The following is a 21449-nucleotide window of genomic DNA, read 5'->3' as shown; positions in this document are numbered from 1 at the left end:
GGGCTTGAACCCTGGGCCTAGCACTGTCCCTGAGCTCTTCATCCCAAGGCTAGAATTCTATCACTTTGAGCCACAGCATCACTTCTGGTTTTCTAGTGGTTAACTGGAGATAAGTGTCTCACAGACTCTCATGCCTGGGCTGGCTTTGAACTGTGATCCTCACTCTCAGCCTCTTGAGTAGCTAGGATTACAGGGAGGAGCCACCAGCACCCAGCCTTAAACATTTTTTTTCTGTTGCACCTACAAGATGATGTGCATGACTAATCCTTCCATTCTCACACTACTTCCCAAAGTGATCTGATATTTAAATTTAGTCAAAGATGATCTGAAAAAATTTTTTATTCTTTTTCATCATTCTGTAGATCTGAGAATTTTCTTAGGACTCAATAAGAAAATTAAGTTGTTTAAATAGGCATTCTAGTTTTCCTTTGGAGTTCCAAATCAAGAGCATTTTTGTATTATTTTGCTTTTACTCAATAAAGGTTATAGAGACCATGGTGGATGACACTGTAAATAGCTGGTCTTGGAGATAATATTCTTTCCCTCAGCTCACCAGGAATTATGTAACTATATTATATGCGTTGTCAGTCTGTGTATACAAAAGGTGGGATTGAACTGGGATGTCTTAGGGTAAAGCAAAATCCAAAGTCAAATGTGGAAATCAAACCCATACCAAAATTTCCAAATCCTCAAAGGCTTATACTATCTCTCAAGATGAGTTGAAATCTATACTTAATTATGCAGATTAAAGAATATTAAACAAGCTCCTTCTGTTTTTAGCTCAGATAAAACTCTCTGGTATGCTGATTTTTTTTTTTTTGGTCATGGGGCTTGGACTCTGGGCTGGGGTGCTGTCCCTGAGCTCTTCATCTCAAGGCTACCACCCTACCCCTGGAGCCACAGTCCCACATTCCCCTTTTCTAGTGGTTAATTGGAGATAAGAGTCTCACATTCTTTAGTGCCCAGACTGTCTTTGAACAGTGATCCTCAGATCTCAGACTACTGAGTAGCTAGTATTAGGTGAGAGCCACTGCACCTGGCTTCTGAAAAAATTTTTAATAATATCATTCCATTCTCAAGAAACTTAGACTTGTCCTCCCCATATCAAAGGAGTTGTCCCAGAGAACACTGGGCATCAAACAGAACAGACTCTGTGACACTTCAAAATTAAATGGCTGTGCAAATGCAATTGTTTTTACCTTCCTGGAGTCCTGGTGATATCTGTAAAGTTTTACCAAGATATAATTTTGTCATAAATGCAACCAAATCCTGAGAAACAATAAGAACAAGGATACTGTGTGATTCAACACAAAACAGCCTGCTATGAAATCAGCCTGCTCATTTCTCTGTGAGATCATTCCATTTTTTATATGACAGTTTAATTTCTGCATAATAATTTCATCCAAATGGCCCATCTTACACTATACAGTGTGCTGAAACTATAAGTGTAGACTGAATATGAGAAGAATTTAAGCATAAGCATAATTTATTTACTTTTGTTTTGAGATTAGAGCACTGATCGCCAGGTCAGACCAATCTGGCTCAAATATACTGGGGAGAATCTAGAATGACAGCTGCTTCTTTATCTTCCCTGTCCTGGTGATGTCCCCAGTCTGAAACCCTCCCCTAGAGACAGAAAGCATGGAGGCCACATCCTCTGCTGTGCCTCCAGATAAGTTACCTGTCACAGAGGTACATTGCTGGACATTTTCTCCTCTCCGAACAACTTTAGACAAATTCATCATAGTATTGTTTATTATAGTTTCTAATCTTGGTCCTTTGTTGATTTCTTTTTGCTATATATTGTCAAGGAAGCCAAGCCAAACTCACAGTAGATGATAGGCATTCTCCTATTTTACTGCTGATGTGAAACTATAATAGGTCACTTGAACTATATATAACATCTCACAAGTACTCAGTCAGAGACAGGTGCTTCATTAAGAATTACAAAGAGCCTGGGTACTTGTGATTCATGCCTATAATCCTAGCTACTTAGGAGGCTGAGATCTGAGAATTGTAGTTCAAAGCCAGCGCAGGCACAAAACGTCAGAGAGACCATCATCAATTATCCACCAGAAAAGTGGAAGTGGAGCTGTGGCTCAAGTGGCAGAGTGATAGTCTTGGGCACAAAAGCTCAAGGACAGTGCCCAAGCCCTGAGTTAAAGCCCCACAACTGACAAATAAATAAATAAATAAATCATGGGCTTTGTAGTCTACTATGTTAGCAAAGAATTTCTGGATTGAATAGCCAGTAACAAAGTACTTTCACCATGATGACTATTCATTTCCCTGTGTTCTTTCAGTTGTGATTTTGAAGACACAGCTCAGTACCGGGCATCGGCAATGAATGTTAAAGGAGAACTTTCAGCCTATGCTTCAATTGTGGTAAAGAGTACGTTTGCCATATTGGTTTTATTCAAGGTGCTTTTGCTTAAAAAGAATAAAGAAACATGAAGCAGCTCACATGTGCTGCTCTTTTGTTTTTATAGGATATAAGGGAGAGCTTGATGAGACTCGCTTTCACGCCGGGGCTTCCAGCATGCCTCTCAGCTGTAAGTTTAACAGCGTATTTGCTATGTCATCATAATAAGTTCTTCTATAATGCCAAAATTTAATGCAAACCATATATGTATACAAGGATGGATAAACTACATATTACTTATCTATGGCTAGTTGGTGATTGCTTTTAGATTTTTTGATTGCTATTTTCTTTCTGTATTAAATTGCTTTGTTCTTGTTTTATGAGAAGTCAGATGTGATGGGTTAAAAATAGCTAATGCTTTTACATCTTACTGTGTTAAACTGAGAAAGGTTATACCCAAACCTGGATAGAGTAAAGATTTAAGCAAACATGCACACACATGTAAACAAACACACATGAATAAATATGTAGGTCAGCCTTTTTAAGAAATTGTGTCTGACCTTTTTTAATCATTGCCATAACCCATCCAGTAGGGATTAAGTGTTGTTCCTGGTGAGGCCATGACACCTTTTTTGAGTGCCTATGGCATGAGCCATTAACTGTCTATCTTTTACACTGGCCCATGAGCCACTTGAAAACAAAACTGAATTTTCTCTGAATCTCAGTACCAGACTCAGAGTGCATTTTTGACAATAAATATATATTTGATAGTGAATGAAGTAATAGCTCTAGTAACTTTAAAAGTGCAATTTATTTATTATTATCATCTTTTTGGTCAATTGTGGGGCCTTGAACTCAGCCAGTTTTTGAGTGGTTAATTGAGATAAGAGTCTCATGGTGGCTTTGAACCTCCATCCTTAGATCTCTAGTTCCTGAGTAGCTAGGATTACAGGTGCAAGCCACATGGCTAAAAAGCACAATTTAAGCTGAACTAAAAGTATGATTAAATAACAGACTTAAAATAGTCAGTCATAAATGTTTATAAACCTTAATCATTTTATCTATCAGAACTTCTTAAAATTAAAAATTTTTGTGGTCTATGAAATAATCATACACTTACTATGGGTAGACTGGAAAGTGAATTGAAGTCTGAACTTATTTTCCATACTCTTAACGAGGAATGGTACTTTTAAAAATGGGTGATGAAGGTCCTCTCTCATGAGATAGTCTTCAACCGTTTCATTAGCTGTCTGTAGATATCTTACCCCTTGACTTCAGAGAATGATTCCTGACTTGAATAGTCCTAGTTATAATCATGGGGATCAAGCCTGTAAGTGGGAAGTGATGACAGATGGAAGGGAGGGAGGTGCTGTACCAAATGATCTCCTTTGATTGTCCTTTGGTGTCATTTGATTTGTACTGACATAGAATAATTAGAAATGCTGAAGTTTGGGGTACCTAATATAGGCCTGGTCAATCATTTTATAGTCTTCAGAATACCTCCTCCTCATCTTCATAGCTGTATCGCTTTCTTTTCCAAGTTTTGAAAGCACCGATTAAACCTGACTTCTCTTACTGATTATCCATACAGTGTCTCATCTTACCAGCTACTGACTAAAGTGCAGTTGTTCCCAACAGAAAACAGAGGTCTTGAATTCATATGTTCAACTAATATTTACTAACCTCTAGTTTACATGCTAGGTATTGGTTTAGGTTCTCAGGATTTGCTGGTACACATCATAGACAGTGTCTTGTCCTTGGTTTTGTTTACTATATACTGATCAGTTGTCCTACACATGGTACTAAGGCATTTTTATATACACTGATTCATTTAAAGTTCCCTCCAAATGTACAAAATAGGTATATTTTATCTGGTGAATAAAATGTAACCCTTCTATTAATCACAATAAAAAATAAAAAATAGGTATATTTTTATTTGTCCTATATAGTTAAGGAGACAGTTCAAGGAGTTTAAACAGATAAGACAGGACAATACACAGAGAAAGAACCTTAAAAATAATTCTAACTCTAAATCAGATTTTAAATTAGGAGTCAGCAAACATTCTGTAAAGGTCTAGATTGTCAATATTTTAGGCTTTGTGGACCAGATGGTCTCTGTTGTAAGTACTCAGTTCATCATGAAAACAGGAAAGTGGGTATAAACAATCAGCAAAGGAATGAGCATGGCTATGTTCCGATAAGACCTTAGTTATAAACTTTGCGATTTGAATTCCTATGACTTTTCTCATGTCACAAATACTGTTTTGCTTTTTATTTTTTTCAACTATTAAAAAAAAAATCTAGCCGGTGCCAATAGTTCACACTTGTAATTCTAGCTACTCAGGAAGCCGAGATCACAATTCAAAGCTAGCTCAAACGGGTTGATGAGACTCTAATCTCCAATTCATCTCCAAAAAGCCAGACATAGAGTTGTGACTCAAGTGGTTGAGTATTAGCTTTCAGCTAAAAAGTTTGGGGACATGTGCCCGACTCTGGGTTCAAGCTCCAGGATCACCAAAAATAAATAAAAAATATTACAATTTCCTTTTAGGTGTATTGCGCTGTTAAACTTGTCAAATAAATCTTCATTTTCAAAAAAATTAATTGTGTCTCTTGGGTGAGGAAAAAAATGAATGACTGGTATTTGTTTTTGTTGTATGCAGTTGCCGTGACCCCTTATGGTTATGCATCCAAGTTTGAGATCCACTTTGATGATAAGTTTGATGTATCTTTTGGGAGAGAGGGAGAGACAATGAGTCTGGGCTGCCGGGTAGTGATCACACCTGAAATTAAGCATTTTCAGCCAGAGGTCCAGTGGTATAGAAATGGTGAGTCTTTAGAAGGAATTCTCACAGAGGTTTTGTTTATACAAGGTTGTGGGGTGGGTTGAGGATCTGTTCACCAGAGCTTGCATAATCTCTATAAGTTAGAAGGGACAACTGTGTGCTTTTACATATATAACAAGATAACAATATGCTTATAAATATAATCTGTGAAGATGAGTTTTTTTCTTATGTCTGATATGTGGAAAGAAGTACTCCCCAAATGACTATTTACCTCATAGGTTAATTGTATTTGGTAAATTAAATTTTCTCATGTGTATTATTTATACCATAAAAGTATATAAAACTTAAATATATACATATATTTACAAATGTATATATTGGCTATATATGAATATATATCCCAAATTAACCAGTAAAAGTTTTGGTTGGACACATGGCTCAATGGGTAAAGCCTTGAGCAAAGAATTTGAGTGAGAATGCAAGGCGTTGGATTCAAACTTCAGTACTGAACCAAAACCAAACTAAACAAAAACAAATAAGTTAGTTGAAACATTGGACCTACAAATTTATGCAATCTCTAGTAAGTGTCACCAATCTTTCCTCCAAATTGTATTCTCTATACCAGATGGATGAAAAAAAACTCTCTAGAGAGAATGTAGATTGCCATAACTCACATAACTGAATTCTGGCTTTAGGAGAGCAAGACCTGGTGGTTTTCATTCTAATGACCAAGATCTTTTTTCTGTCTGGACTCTCTTCTCACTTCTTGGATCCCTGAAAAGTGAGGTCTAACCCTGAAAACCAACCAACCAAAAAAAAAAAAAAACCCTTGGGAAATTGTACTTGTTCCAATTTGTGTTGTTTTCTTTATATTCTGTTAGCCTAAAAAGGCATTGAAATTTGTCTATCTTCTTTGTAAGTTTTTACTTAGCTGCACAGTTCTTGGCTGACAGGATGGGCTGTGGTCAGAAAAACAAACAAACCTTGTCCTGTTTATCAAAAAGTCTTACCAGGATTATTTATAGCCAGGACTCCACTTCACAATTTTAAATTCCAGACATATTCAGCTACTCTGAATATTAATGAAGTTATATATTTTGTTTAATAGTTTTATAAAGTAAACTTGGAAGAAATATAAGAAAGTGAGAGGAAAAAATAGTTAATGAGAATGCTTCCAAGTATTTTCCATAAGAAATTTTAGAATGGCTCAAACTCCAAGAGTCCAGAGTTGCATGACTGGGTAAAAGAAGAGGTACACCTGAAACTTTCAGGTCATGCCCATCACACAGGGCCACTCTTGAAGATGAGCAAAATTTGGTTTTATGCCCTGATGATATGGCCTTGGAATTTATAAATCATCACTTTATCCTTACACTTATATTTTATATGTATCGTATAAAGCTTATGTGATGGTGGAACATACACCTAATAGAGGAGACAGGCCAAGTGCAGTACAGACTTGCATGGGCTCAGGCACCGGGGGTGGGGTTTGGGGGTAGTGGGCAATGGTCTCACCAAACCAAACCTATGAGCACCTGGGGAAGTCTGAGACACCTACATTTCCAAGGTGATGGCTGGGCCAGGATCTGACCCACACTGGAATTATCAATGGCAGTAATAGCATCACAAGTAGCAGCAGGCAGTGGTTAAGTGAAGACTATGATTATGACTATAGGAGTTTCAAGGGGACAGCATGGGGACCCACATAAGGAAGCCAGCATGCCCATTCATTCCGAGAACTCATTCCTGTAGGATCCACACAAGTATAAACCTCCCTTGCACTAATGTAGTAACTGCTGGCAAGCAGTCAAGTTTGTCAGTATGGTACAGATAAAAAGCACATATATATATATATATATACACACACACATATATTGTATGTATATATATATATATACATTGTAAATAAATTACATAGGAAATTAAATTTCTTCACACACACAGAAAAAGCTGGAAATGATGCTATGTCTCAAGTGGTAGAGCACTAGTCTTGGGAAAGCCAAAGAACAGTGCTCAGGCCCTGAGTTCAAGCCCCGGGACTGGCAAAAAAAAAAGAAAGAAAAGAAAAATTAAATTGAAACATTGTAGCATTTGATGAAAACCTCCAATTTTCATATGAAATTTCAAGTGAACCAATTACTAAAAGAGGACAGTTATAAACGAATTTTTGTTACAATTGAAAATACAACAATAAAATACAGAAGTAAGCATTTTGAATTACATATAAATTAAAAATCAAGTGCTCAAGTGATCTGCTGACCTCACTCTCCCTCCTAGTTGGAACTATAAGAAGGACACATGGCACCACATTCAGCTTCTGATAGCTTCATGACAAAGCAGAAATGGAAACCAAGAGTATTTTTATGTAGGCCCCTGAATTCTGATGTATCATAGGGAATTACCTTCATTTACTGAAAATAAAAATTTGGGTAATGACTGGGGCAAAGCTAAAAAAAAGAATTATCAGTTCAAAAGAACTAAAATTTATATTTTAAAATCGTTTATTGAAGCTAATGAAATGTTGTCATAAGCTATGTAACACTCAACTCCAGGCATAGAAATATCAGGGGAAAATTCTCCTTAAAGAAAAAAAATCAAAATTCATTTATGGGCTTGCATTTGCAAGAGTGATTGACAATAAATGTCTTTTTTTGTCCATTGTGGGACTTGAACTCTGGGCCTGGGCACTGTCCCTGAGCTCTTCAGCTCAAGACTACTGCCCTACCCCTTGAGTCACAGTACCACTTCCAGTTTTCTGGTGGTTAATTGGCGATAAGAGTCTCATGGACTTTAATGCCCAGGCTGGCTTTGAACCATGATCCTCAGATCTCAGCCTCCTGTGTAGCTATGATTACAGGTGTGAGCCAACATGCTCAGCTAATAAATGCTTTTGAATATATTGACTAACAATGAAATTGCATATATTCATAAAATATATAAACAAAATAAACTTTAAAATAATAAAATATGATGAAATTGCTTGAAGGTCAGTTTTGATGACTAAATAACTAAATCGATAGAAAAGTAAGCTAGAACTTTATCAGTCAAGATATCATCTTAGTATTATTTATTGCACATAAAATTATGCACCAAAATATTAGTTTTCATGGTGTGTATGACTCCTGTTAGGTTTTACAAGTAATAAAATATTTTTAAATGAAAAAAGGTAAATGTTAGCCTCTTCACTAATGTTTGTTTTTCCTACTTTTTGAACAAAGAGCTTTGCAATTTAGTTTGTACTTGGCTCTGAAAAATATATAACTGTCCTGGGGTATCTAGCTTCTTTTAAGAATTTTTATTAAGTATTATAGAATATCTTAAAGCTCTAGAGACTGCCTCTAACTTTCAGTATATTAAAGGAGGAAACAAGAAAGGGGGAGTACAATGAAAAGGAGGCAAAACCAGCAGAGTAATAAAGGGGGAAATTCATTAGTTTTCTTCCTTGTTTTTTTCTAGGAGAACCTGTTTCTCCATCAAAATGGGTGCAACCACATTGGAGTGGAGATCGGGCAACACTGACATTTTCTCATCTCAACAAAGAAGATGAAGGCCTTTATTCGATCCGTGTGCGAATGGGAGACTACTATGAGCAATACAGCGCTTATGTCTTTGTTCGAGGTAAGACCCAGCCCAAAGTAGAACTCCCAAATATACTTCAAACAGAAGCCAAATCAGTCCATCAGGTTGCATTTTTATACCGATAAACAGCCATTTGAAAATTCTTCCAAATTACCTGAACTGGCATACTCTTTTCTAGTAAAAATTAGACCTAATATAAAAAGTAATATGGAAAGGCAGTAACCCAGAGGTAACTGGGTGGCCTCATGAATACAAGAGCTTTCCTAACTAGTTCAGTTGTTGTCTACATGTGTTTGAGTGGACATATTAATTCTAATACCATGGAAACTCATCTTAGTTTGTGGAAGCTCTTACCAAAAAAGATACATTATTTGGGGACTTGCTGTTCAATATCTATTTCAGGAAGCAAATGTTTATTTAATTATTGACTCCTTCTTTGTTTCTTTGGCTTTAATGAATAGGAAGACCATACATGCTTTCAACCAGGCAGAGCGTGTTCTATGTTCTTTTATGTAATGGTTCACAGAGGAGACAAGGAGAGGTACAGAAAAATGAAGTGTGTTGTACTCACTGGTCCCAGAAAAAGGAGGCTCAGAGGGCCACATGGGATGCACCCTACCCGGTCAGAAGGAAGGACTGGGCAAAACAGACAGAAATCAGTTTAAGTCACAGCTTTCATTGATGTGTCCACAGCAAGGAGAAGGTGGGGTGCCATCCTGAGTTGTCATAGATGTCTGTATAAAAAAAAAAAAAAGTTAGGGCCAGGAGTTTGGCCTAATGATAGAGTGGCTAGTGTGCACGAAGACCTGGGTGCTGAGACTCAAGTGGTAGAGCTCTAGCGTTGAGAAAGTCCAAAGCCAGTGCTCAGGCTCTGAGCTCAAGCCCAGGACTGGCCAAAAAAAAAGTTAGGATTCTATTCAGCTTCCTAATATTAACACCCAGAAGCCGAGACACAACATTTTTTTGAAAGCACAGTAATGAACTGTGGCATGGCTTGGTGGCATGGTGTGGTATGGTCTATGCCCCTCTCTTCCTTGCCAAAAAAAGCTTCTATAATTTACCAAAAGGCTCAGAAACAGGAGACCTAGGATGTAGGTCTTTAGAATTATTACTTAGGATTTTAATTAGGGTATGGGCAAAGTTGCTGAAATGAAACAACAAAGTTTATTTTGTCCCTTCTGTCTATCAATGTAGCAGTAGAAGCTGGGTCACGTGGCATGTTCCATGGTTACCTAAAGTCCTAAATCCCCTGGCTCTTCTGTGACCCATGGTACCATCCCAGGTGTCTATTCCTTTACCCTGGGAGGGGAAAGAAAATGGAAAGAAGAGGCAGCATTGCTCACCTCACTTCAGCTTGTGAACACTGGGCACATGCCCATCCCTTGGCAAATACGTCTGGTCTCTAATTGGTCAGCATACTTTCTGCTAATGCTCAGGGGTTCTAAGGCTAAGAAGAAACAGAACAATGACCACTGGAAACAGAAATCAACATCACAGCCATGTTGAACAGTAACAAATGACCCCTGAATTCTGCAACCAGCCAGAACTGATAAGGAAATCTGAATGTCTATTGCCCTGAAAAGTGTGGCAGGCTATCTCCTCCGCAGAACATGGTAGACAAAATCATGTGCCAGCCTTCTACAGAAATTCTAGTGAAAATTGACTTGCTAAAACTTGTCAGTCTATTTTGCCAAAGCGCCTGGCTAAACCTGGCTAAAAAGGGACTGAATCACCAAAGAAGTCTTTAGTTAGAGGTTTTTGTAGTTTTATCTGAGCCGGAAGACATGTCTAGTTATTTCAAGGAAACTTACCCTTTGGTTCTTCTATTGTGGAGTTTTCTGGAAAGTCTGGCCTGGCCTGCAGTTCTTTGAGTTTCTTGGCCCCCCTACACTGTTGTGTCTCTCTGTGATGCTTAGCAAGACTTCATGTGACTAACTACAGAAGGAAGAAGGGCTCCAAAATTTAAAATTCATACTTAAGCAAGTTTCCAAAATCCACAAATTATGGAAATTGATTCTAAGATGAAAAAATTGATTCTAAAATTCACAATGTGAATTAAGGAATCAATTAATAAGCTAATTTTTTTGCTAGTCCTGGGGCTTGAACTCAGGACCTGAGCACTGTCCTTGAGATTTCTCAAGGCTAGAGCTCTGCCACTTGAGCTACAGCACCATTTATGGCTTTTTCTATGTATGCGATATCGAGGAATCAAACCCCGGTCTTTGTGCATGATAGTCAAGCACTCTTACCAGTAAGCCAAAGACCTGGCCCCCAATAAGCTAACTTTTAAATACTTCCTGCATAGTATTCAATGCAAAGAAGTGCCTTGTTTTGCCTGTACATTCAATTAGATTGCTTCAAGTCTGGTTCTTAAGGATGTGGCTGCTATTAGCACTATTTTAGGCATTTAAAAACTTTATTGTGGTATAATTTATATCCCATGAAATTCACCATGCTAAATGTCCACTTCAATATTTTTCAGTCTATTTACATAGTTGTATAACCATCACCCATCATTCACTTTTAGAATATTTCCTAATCTCGTTTCCCTTCCACTTATACCCAGACTAGCCTCTAGCAGCTATAAATGTGCTTTCTGTCTCTGCAGATTTCCTTTCTGGGCATTTCTAAGTACATTGTGTACATTGTGGTCTTCTGTGCTTGCATTCTTTCACTTAAAAGGTTGTATGGTTCATGTTATAACACATATTGGCAGTTTGCTCCTTTTTGTTGGCGTATAGCCCTCAGTGTAGAGATAGACCTTATTTTGTCTATTCACTTGATTTGTCAGGCAACAAGATTATTTCCACTCTGGTTTTAAGGGTGATCTTATTATTAGCAATTATGCTCATATTTTGGGTCTATATTATCATTTGTCTTCAGTGTACACCATAAGTAAAGCTCAAGCCCCAGGACTGGCACCAAAACAAAGTTTGCATCTACTGAATTATATGAGGCCATATTGATGATGAAATTTTAAGGCCATCGAGGATGGGATAGAAATGTCATGAAGGGATAATTTCAAACTACAAAAAAAATTAGTACAAGAAAAATTTCACCAGTAATCAAAGCAATAGAAATTGGAATGAGAGAATGTTTTTATCTGCCACACCGGAAACTAACAGGTACAGAAGAGGACGTATACTCCTGAGTGGGTGCTGTGGAGCAGAGCTGCATATCAGCTGCTGGAAGCCAAATACTATTCTGCAGCAGTTCACAGTTGTAACCTTGTCGTTCCAAGACTATTTTCCTTCTCTTGCTATGTTGAACCTTCATAAGAGAAAGAATGGGCTATTGTTGTGGTGGTTGTTAGAGTTTGTGATTAGCATCTAGAAGGTTATTGGTGGATAGATGGAGGGATAGATGGGTAGGTAAATGGTAACATGAGTAACATGAACAATGGTCAAGCCCACTCTATAAATGGCATATTGTAAACCATATTGTGAAAATGCTGGAATGTGGCTCTCTGGATTCTTGATACCTACCAGCTCTGCTAAAGCCTGTCTCTGTTACTATTTATGAATGCAAGGATGAACTAAATTCTGCTCCATTATGCAAGAGTTGCTGATGGCCTTGTCATAGATGTTAGGATATGGCTAGTGGTTGCAAGCTGTTCGCCTGGAGGATGAACGACTTTGTAGCAATACCTGTTCTACCAATTAGGCAGCCTCAGTTTCCCCTCTCTATTCTACTTCTGTTCTACCTACACCATCCACTCTCCCCTGTGGAGTCAAAGCCTAGAAAGAAAGAAGTATCACCTCACTAAAATGTTGTTTTCCTGATATGTGTCTTACAAGGATTTTACATTCAATTCCAGGCACAATGACTTAGTTACTGTCTCCATTAGCAAGTCAGCAGGTGACATTTGCTCAGAAACACTTCCTTTTTGTTTATGGGGAATGAAACAAAATGTTCAAAGTTCAAGTAATTCAAGTCTTTTTAGGTAATGCAAATGTGTTAAATCCAGAAATCTATCACTATTTTTGCCTCAATATCCAATGCCTTAGTAACTCATATAAGTGTTGCAGAGGTATAAATAATAGGAAAAAAATTGTCCACTCAAGAAGAGTGTTTTTCCCTTGGGTAAGTGGCTTCTACATGCCTTAGCCTGTCTCCTCCTATCTCTGTTTATAAAAAGAGTTTGTCAAGCACCAAGAACCAGCAAATGTAGAACCCTCCCCCAGGGACCCTGCCTCTTGTCTTAATCATTCTCACTTAAAAAGTTACAAGTGAACATTTGAAATATTCCCCTTTCTTTCCTCCTAAAAGTAGCCCAGATTCACTAATGTGGCTGAATCTGAGAGGACCATATTATCGAGAATCGATTCATAAACAGTTACTGTCTTTTGTTTCTAGTTTCATCTTGGGCTTTTACTAAATTCAGATAAACAAGTCTCAAATGTGGGTAATGTGAATTCTTTTTCCATCCATCTTTGGCTTGGGAGCAATTGTTTGGCATGCTAGTGAGTTTCTCTAACACTGTAATATACTGAAGAAAACATTTATTTTGATTCACGGTTTCAGAGGTTTCAGTTGGCTGGTTTTTGTTTCTGGGGCTGTGGTGAGGCAGAACATTATTGCAGAGGGATATAGCCACAAAGCAGAGAACTATAACAAAAAGGGGTCAAGGCAAGAGAGACCGTTTAAGGTACAAAACTAACCTTTCTCCAGCCAGACCCCACCTTCCACACCACATTTCTACCACCTCTCAACAGTCTATTCCATTTCTGAATCCATCAGTAGATGAAACCATTGGTCACAGCCCTCATTCTAACCACCTCTAGAAGCAACCTCACAGACATAGCCAGACGTGTGCTTTACTAATCTCCTGAGTGTCTCTCAGTCTTGATCAAGTTGATAGACAAGATCAACCATTGCCTTTAATTAAAATGAATATTGTTCTCCTTCAAAATGATGGTGTTCAGTGTAAGATGGTCACAGCTCCCTGACTCTTACTTTTCAAAGGATCTTTTCAGAGCCCTTTCTGTTTTTTCATTCAATGTTCTTCCCCCATGGATGCTGATGGTGATCACACCTGGTGATGGTGGTGAACATGGTATGAGATTCTCTATTGGGACCAGTGACATATCCCCCTTGAGGGTATGGCAAGAAGTGTGTGCGCTGTGATCTCAGCCCACCAGGCTGGCAGAGCGGAACTGAAGGGGTAAAAGGATGCTTCTGTTTCACAGATGCTGATGCAGAGATTGAAGGAGCCCCCGCTGCACCCTTGGATGTGGTGTGCTTGGATGCCAACAAGGATTACATAATCATCTCCTGGAAGCAGCCAGCTGTGGAGGGAGGAAGCCCTATTCTGGGATACTTTATTGATAAGTTAGTCCTCAGCATAACTTCATTTATAGTTTTTTGGCTACATAAATGCATGCATTTTGTTTTTGTTTTCCCTTTCTTCCTTCCTCTCTCAGCCTTTTTGCTCTCTCTCTAGTTATACACATACATACACCTAAAACACATTCATACCTATATTTACATATTCCTAGTCATCAACTTTCCTGTTTGCCTTAACTTTAAAGATAAATTATTAGAACTTGATGAACTCAGATCTCTAGTTTGGTAAGAATACCATAAATTTGCAAATCTAATCTAAGCCACTTTAGAAGTGAAATAGCTGATATTCAATATATTTAATGCCATAATTCTAGAGTATCAGTCATTTTTTAAATATTGGCTTTAGAAAAACAATTGAGTTATTTACATTACTGAGTGTGGTTTCAAGTTATTTGAGATAATATATAAAAGATAATGACAAAACCCATAGTATTAAACAACACTCTTACCTGTAAGTCCTTGCTGTTTACATACTCCAACACTTATACAGGCTCTAGTATTTATACTAAACAGGTATTAATTATCCTGTGAGTTTGGGCAAAAGAGACAACAAGTTTAGATTATTGGCCTAAATTCATTGTTTTCTATCATTATTTCTGTTCAAATAGTTATTCTTTCATTTTATTTTTTATTGGAAAAGATAATATTTATAACTTATCTTCATATTTACTACAACAACATGTAAATATATGTCCATTGATTCCAGTGATGGTTTACTAATGATGCATATGAAGAGTCACATAGACTTGTTTTCTTAGCTTTGGTTCATTGTTATTATTCCCATTATTGTTATTATTATTTATGGCAATAGAGTTTGAACTCAAAGCCTCTCACTACTGAGCCATGCCTTCATCCCTTTTGGCATTGGTTATTTATTTATTTATTTATTTATGCCAGTCCTGGGGCTTGAACTCAGGGCCTGGGCACTATCCCTGGCTCATTGTACTCAAAGTATAGCACTCTAAGGGGAGGGGTTGGAGGGAGGCAAATGAGGACAAAAACATGAGAAGGGGTATCAATGTATGAGAAGTAATGTACCTTATATCTGGTGAACATAACTGTAACCTCTCTATACATTAAAATTTAAAAAAGGATAGCACTCAACCACTTGAGCCACAAGCCACTTCTGGCTTTTCCTGTGATCAACTAGAGATAAGAGTCCCACAGCCTTTCCTATCTGAGCTGGTTTAAAACAATGATCCTTAGATCTCAGCCTCCTGCGTAGCTAGAGTTACAGGCACAAGCCACTGGCACCTGGTGACACTAGTTATTTTTATGATGGGGCCTTGCTTCCTGCCCAGGTGTGTGTATGAACTGCAATTTACCTATTTTAGACTTCCCATTGTACTTGGGATGGATGACAGGCACACATACCTAGCCTTTTTGCATTACAGTGAAATCTCAAGAACTTGTCTGCCTAAGCGGGTGCGGTGTCTCTCATGCCTGTAATCCTATCTACTCTGGAGGCCGAGATATGAGGTTCAATGCCAGCTCAGGCATTGAGACTCTGTCTTCAATTAATCACTAGAAAAGGGGCTGTGGATTCAGGGGTAAGGCAGTAGCCTTGAGCTGAAGAGTTCAGGGACAGCACCCAGGCCCAAAGTTCAAGCCCCATGATCCACCCACAAAAAAGAATGTCCTCCTTGGAAATTAAAAAAAAAAGAAGAAGAAGAAGAACTTCCCTGCCTAGATTGGCCTGGAATCTCATTCCTCAGCCTCCCTTGCAGCTTGGATAACAGGTATGCATCACTCTACCCAACAACTGATTGAGAAGGGGTCTTTCATGTACGGCAGATTGGCCTCTAACTGTGATTCTCTGATTACAAGCATGAGCCACAGCATCTGGCAGTTTCTACTTTATTATTGGTGGCAAAATTCCAAGTGATCTGCAAACATTGATTGATGAAGGACTAGGGACAATCAATAAGTGTATTTTGTTCTCCTCTTGCCTCAGTCATAATGAAAATAACCTCACTGTGTCTCATACTAATATAGCATTTCCTGCAAACATGGCACTGCTCTAGTAACTGCATCCTGGAGACAGTTATTATTTTTTTGGTGGGCATGGGCTTGAACTTGTCCTGGGTGCTGCCCCTGAGCTCTTCAGCTCAAGGCTACTGCCCTACCCCTGGGCCTGGGCATTGTCCCTGAGTTCTTAAGCTCAGGGCTACCAATCTACCCCTTGAGCCACAGTGACACGTCCAGTTTTCTGGTGGTTAACTGGAGATGAGTCTAAGGTCCTTTTGTTCCTGGGCTGGCTTTGAGCCTTGATCCTCAGATCTCAGTCTTCTGAGTAGCTAGGATTACAGGCGTGAGCCATGGCGCCTAGCAAAGAAGGGAGGTAGCTGACTCACAATCACTTGCCAGTGAATAAATGCATACTTGCTACAGGTAGGTAGTAGCAGAATTAGGGTTCTAATATCACACTGGAGGTCAGTTAGTGTTCTTATGCTCCAATATTTTACAGAAGTTTCTACCGTTTTTTCCGTCGACATGAAAGGTGAAAAACAGTCTCTTGTATCATTGGGCCCCTTGCTCAGGTGCCTTGCTCAGGAAAGAGGGAGAATCCTGGCAGAACCTCTGGAGATGCTCTCACCTCACTGCCAAAAACCACTCATAGCAATATGAGAATGTCTACAAAGGAAAGATTTAGGAGGAATGGATGGGAAACAGGGGTTGAAGCTACATTTGATAGAACTTGATGTAATGTTGAAGAAAATGACTGTCTATATGAGAGAATGAAATGATGGTAAAGAAGCAAAGACAATTTTCTCTCCCATTTCCAAGTAATTCATATTGCATCACACCCCCATGCATTTTGAACATACAACCCCATTGGGGCAAGTATTATAAAAGTACAATATTCTACTTGCAAGATGTGAGGAGGTACTTAATTCAAATGCTTCATAATTCAACCACATGTTGAATCTTTAAAAGCTGTACTGATTAGGCCAAGCATGATATAAACAATCATATTTGTCTCCTGAAGCTTGCCCTTCATTCCTGAGTACCAGGTGCTGCCAAGGCACTCAATTAGAATCAGGTTCTAAGTGCCTGATTTTCCTGTGAGAATCCTCCCGCGTGAATCTTATCTTTTAAAGAAACAAGCGTAAGCTCCTTGCCCTCCTACCCACACAGGATGCGGTGACTATCCATTAATAACTGTGGTAAGTTATTTTCTAAATGACAGTGCAAAATACTTGTATATTTAACACAAAATGTCTAAAGAATACAAAACTCATCACCTCTGGTGGAAGAGAAGCCATCTGCCTTGAGATGTTGGAGAGGGGATCCTCCCCACTGCAAACATCTCTCATATAAAGATTAAGCATCTTTAACATAACCTTTAGCATCATCATAACATAATCTTTTTTTGCCAGTCCTGGAGCTTGAACTCAGGGCTGAGCACTGTCCTTGGGCTTTCTTTTTTCATGTATTTTTTATTGTAATTAATAGAAGGGTTACATTATATTCACCAGATAGAAGGTCCATTACTTCACATACATTGATACCCTTTCTCATGTCTTGGTCCCCATTTCTCTCCCCCCATCCACGCCCCTCATCTTGTTTTCCTCCCTTCCCTATCTGACTTCAAACAACCAAATAGGCATATATGCAATATATCAGATAACCAGGTGAAATACTGTAACAATATCAGATAACCAAGGGACAGCAAAAGAGATGAGAGATAACATAGTACATTAAGGACAACAATCATTCATTAAATGGCTTTTGTTTCTATATCCTGGTGCTCCTTTCATTTAGCATCATAATATATGGCCTTATGTATCTAGGTTTTGTTCTATTGGAAATCTCTGCTAGGAGAGCCCAAGGTTTCTACTGATTATGGCAAATGAGGGAAACCATTGAGCTTATGTTCCTTTGAGTCTGGCTTACTTCACTTAATATGATATTTTCTAAGTCTTTCCATTTCCTTACAAATGGGGTGATGCCATTCTTTCTGACAGCAGCATACAATTCCATTATGTATAAATACCACACTTGTTGATCCACTCATCAACTAACTGATGGGCATATGGGTTGGTTCCATATCTTTGCTATGGTAAATAGTGCTGCAATGAACATTGCAGTGCTAATGGATTTAGTATGTCCTTGTTTCTGGACAATTGGGTAAATGCCAAGTAGTGGAATTGCTGGATCATAGGTGTCCTTGGGCTTTCTTAAGGCTAGATCTCTACCACTTGAGCCACAGTACCACTTCCGGCACTTTTCTATGTATGTGGTACCCAGGAATTGAACACAGGTACTAGGCAAGCACTCTACCACTAGGCCAAACTCCTGGCCCTGTAACATAATCTTTTAGGGACACAGGTCCGTTTCTCTTTCCAGACTCCTTGGCTTAGCACACATGTTCCCCAACTGCCTGTTTTCAAGTGTAGGAAAGAGCAGAATCTTTTTTCTTCTGGTTAAATAAAAGGCATGCCTCTGAGTGGAATTTAGTAGCACTGTCTAAATAAGTAGCAAGCCAAGCCTAAGTTAGGTGTTTAGCACAAGGAAGATCTGAAGCCCCTGAGTGGGGTTTTGTTTGTGAACTATGTTTGTAATGTTTTTGTCAGTCATGCTCTTTCTTTCTCTTAGGTGTGAGGTAGGCACAGATTGCTGGTCTCAGTGCAATGACACACCTGTGAAGTTTGCTCGATTTCCAGTCACTGGATTGATAGAAGGTCGTTCCTACATATTCCGAGTTCGAGCTGTGAATAAAACTGGAATAGGTCTACCATCTCGTGTCTCTGAGCCTGTGGCTGCTCTGGATCCAGCTGAGAAAGCTAGACTTAAAAGTAAGCATTTTTATTTTTCAAGATCTTCTTAAACCTATTTAAAATAATAATTACTATTTAAGAGGAAGCAGAAAGATTGAAGTTGAGCTCAGCCTGAGCTACACAGTAAAACTGTCTCAAAACAAATGAATGAAGGGGAAAAGTACATGGTTGTCTTTTCAAGCTTATTATCTAGCTTAGACAAAGCTAAATGCTAGTCATGAGAAAAATCCTGTTCAAGACAAAGGCCTCATATCTAAAATATATCAACAGCTCAAAAAATTGAATCACTCCAAAACCAATCTCCAAAGAAGCAACCATCCCATTAAAAGATGGGCCAAAGACTTAAGAGAGTCTTCTCTGAAGAAGAAATAAGAATGGCCCATAGACACATGAAGAAATGCTCAACATCTCTGGTTGTAAAAGAAATGCAAATCAAAACAACAAGGTTCCACCTCACTCCAGTTAGAGTGGCCAGGATCAAGAAATCTAATAACAACAGATGTTGGCAGGGATGTGGCCAGAAGGGTTCACTACTACACTGTTGGTGGGAGTGTAAATTTGTTCAACCACTATGGAAAGCAGCATGGTGGTTCCTCAAAAGACTACACATAGAGTTCCCCTATGACGCAACAATCCACTACTTGGCATTTTCCCAATTGTCCAGAAACAAGGACATACTAAATCCACTGGCACTACAATGTTCATTGCAGCACTATTTACCATAGCAAAGATATGGAACCAACCCAAATGTCCCTCAGTTGATGAGTGGATCAACAAGATGTGATATTTATATGCTGCCATCAGAAAGCATGACATCACCCGATTTGTAAAGAAATGGAAAGACTTAGAAAAAAAATCATATTAAGTGAAGTAAGCCAGATTCAAAGGAACATAGACTCAATGGTTTCCCTCATTTGTCATAATTAGTATAAACCTTGGAGGTTTACAATAGAGCAAAACCTAGATACATAAGGCCATATAGGATGAGGCTAAATGAAAGGACCTCCAAGATATAGAAACAAGAGCCATATAAGGTGTGACTGTTGTTCTTAATGTACTATCTCATCTCTTTTGTTGGCCCTTAGTTATCTCATATTATTATGGTACCTTACCTTGTTATCTGATACGTTGTATATACGTTTATTTGTTTATTTGAAATAGTATGGGGAAGGGGGGAAAACAAGGTGATAAGAGGGGGTGGGGTGGTAAATGGGACAGAAACATGAGAAAGGGTAGCAATGATTGTTAAGTAATGTACCTTCTATCTGGCAAATATAATGTAACCCTTCTATTAATTACAATAAAATATATTTTAAAAAGATCTTCTTAAACCTATTTAAAATAATAATTAACCCTTGCAGGCTTTATTGCAAGGTTATCCCTGACCCTACCATGAGAGGGAGACAAAAACAAGAAAGCATTTATTTATTTATTTACATTTAAGTAGTTGCACAAAGTGGTTTCCATTTAAAATGTCAGTTTGTGAGTACAAAGCAACTTGATCAACAAAACTTTTTTATTGTTTTCCTCCATATCCCCTAATCCTACCACCCTGGTTCTATTTTCACATATGTACATGAAATATTATGACAGCATTCACTCACCCTTCCTCCTTCTACTTGTCTTCACTTCCTCCCCTTGACTTCACATCCAAGAAATTTTTTTCTTGCCAGACCTGGAGCTTGAACTTAGAGCCTGAGCACTGTTCTTGTGCTTTCTCAAGGCTAGCACTATACCATTTGAGCCACAGCACCACTTCCAGCTACTTCTATGATGTGGTACCAAGAAATCCAACGCTGGGTCTTTGTGCATGCTGGGCAAGCACTTTACCACTAGGTCAAACTCCTAGTCCCAAGAAATTTGTTTTTGATCAAGAAGTTCTAGATGGAAGAATTCCCTGCCCCTCCCCAAATATATATGGGTGATTGATTGATTGATTGTTATTGCTGGTTCTTTTTTTGTTTTGTTTTGCCCATCTGTCCTCTCAAGGGATTTATTTTCATTTATTTCATTCTTTAAAACTATTCAGAAAAGATGTATTGAATTTATTTGTATTTGGATATTTGAAATTTGATAGGGAAGGGGGGAAAACCAAGACGGGAGGGGGGTGTGGGGGGGGAGGGAAATGGGTACCAAGACATGTGAAAGGGTATCAATGTATGTGAATTAATGCACCTTCTATCTGGCAAATATCATGTAACCCTTTTACTAATTACAATAAAAAAAAGAAGACTTTGTCATCCATGCACAAAAAAAAAACTATTCAGAAAAGTTTGCCTTGTTAATCTGTGTCCCAGGCAATATGTGCAGAATGAAGTATGAAAACAAATAGCCTGGAGAACAATGGTATTTACATATTCTTCGTACATTCTAGATCAAATTGAATTTATGGCTCGGGGTGAATTTCTTTCCTTTTCTTTTTCTTTCAAATATAATTTCAAATAGAAATTATTGTTATTACTAAGCGATAGCCATAAGTCAGGTATTGAGTACATTTATTTATTTTTGGACAATGTCATCCCTTCCTTCACTCTTGCCTAGTTTTCCCCTCCTGTCCCTGCATATAAGTTACATAGGTTATCTTCCATATTGTGT

At 38.3% G+C, this 21449-nt stretch overlaps 1 protein-coding gene across 1 annotated transcript in view; it reads left to right on the top strand.

Moving 5' to 3' along the window:
• Myom1 (myomesin 1) overlaps nucleotides 1-21449 on the top strand; it is a 125352-nt gene that overhangs the window by 35306 nt on the left and 68597 nt on the right. Inside the window, exons 7-12 of the mRNA XM_090353387.1 lie at nucleotides 2304-2392; nucleotides 2490-2552; nucleotides 5026-5190; nucleotides 8605-8766; nucleotides 13917-14058; nucleotides 18673-18872. Of these exons, the coding sequence (XP_090209513.1) occupies nucleotides 2304-2392; nucleotides 2490-2552; nucleotides 5026-5190; nucleotides 8605-8766; nucleotides 13917-14058; nucleotides 18673-18872 (821 nt within the window). The remainder of the gene's footprint in view (nucleotides 1-2303; nucleotides 2393-2489; nucleotides 2553-5025; nucleotides 5191-8604; nucleotides 8767-13916; nucleotides 14059-18672; nucleotides 18873-21449) is intronic.

The sequence above is a fragment of the Megascapheus bottae genome, chromosome 19, assembly GCF_031878675.1.
Source record: "Megascapheus bottae isolate mThoBot1 chromosome 19, mThoBot2.hap1, whole genome shotgun sequence".
Taxonomy (NCBI): domain Eukaryota; kingdom Metazoa; phylum Chordata; class Mammalia; order Rodentia; family Geomyidae; genus Megascapheus; species Megascapheus bottae.
The sequence above is the reverse complement of the archived record's forward strand: the minus strand, read 5'-3'. Positions and strand labels throughout refer to the sequence as shown.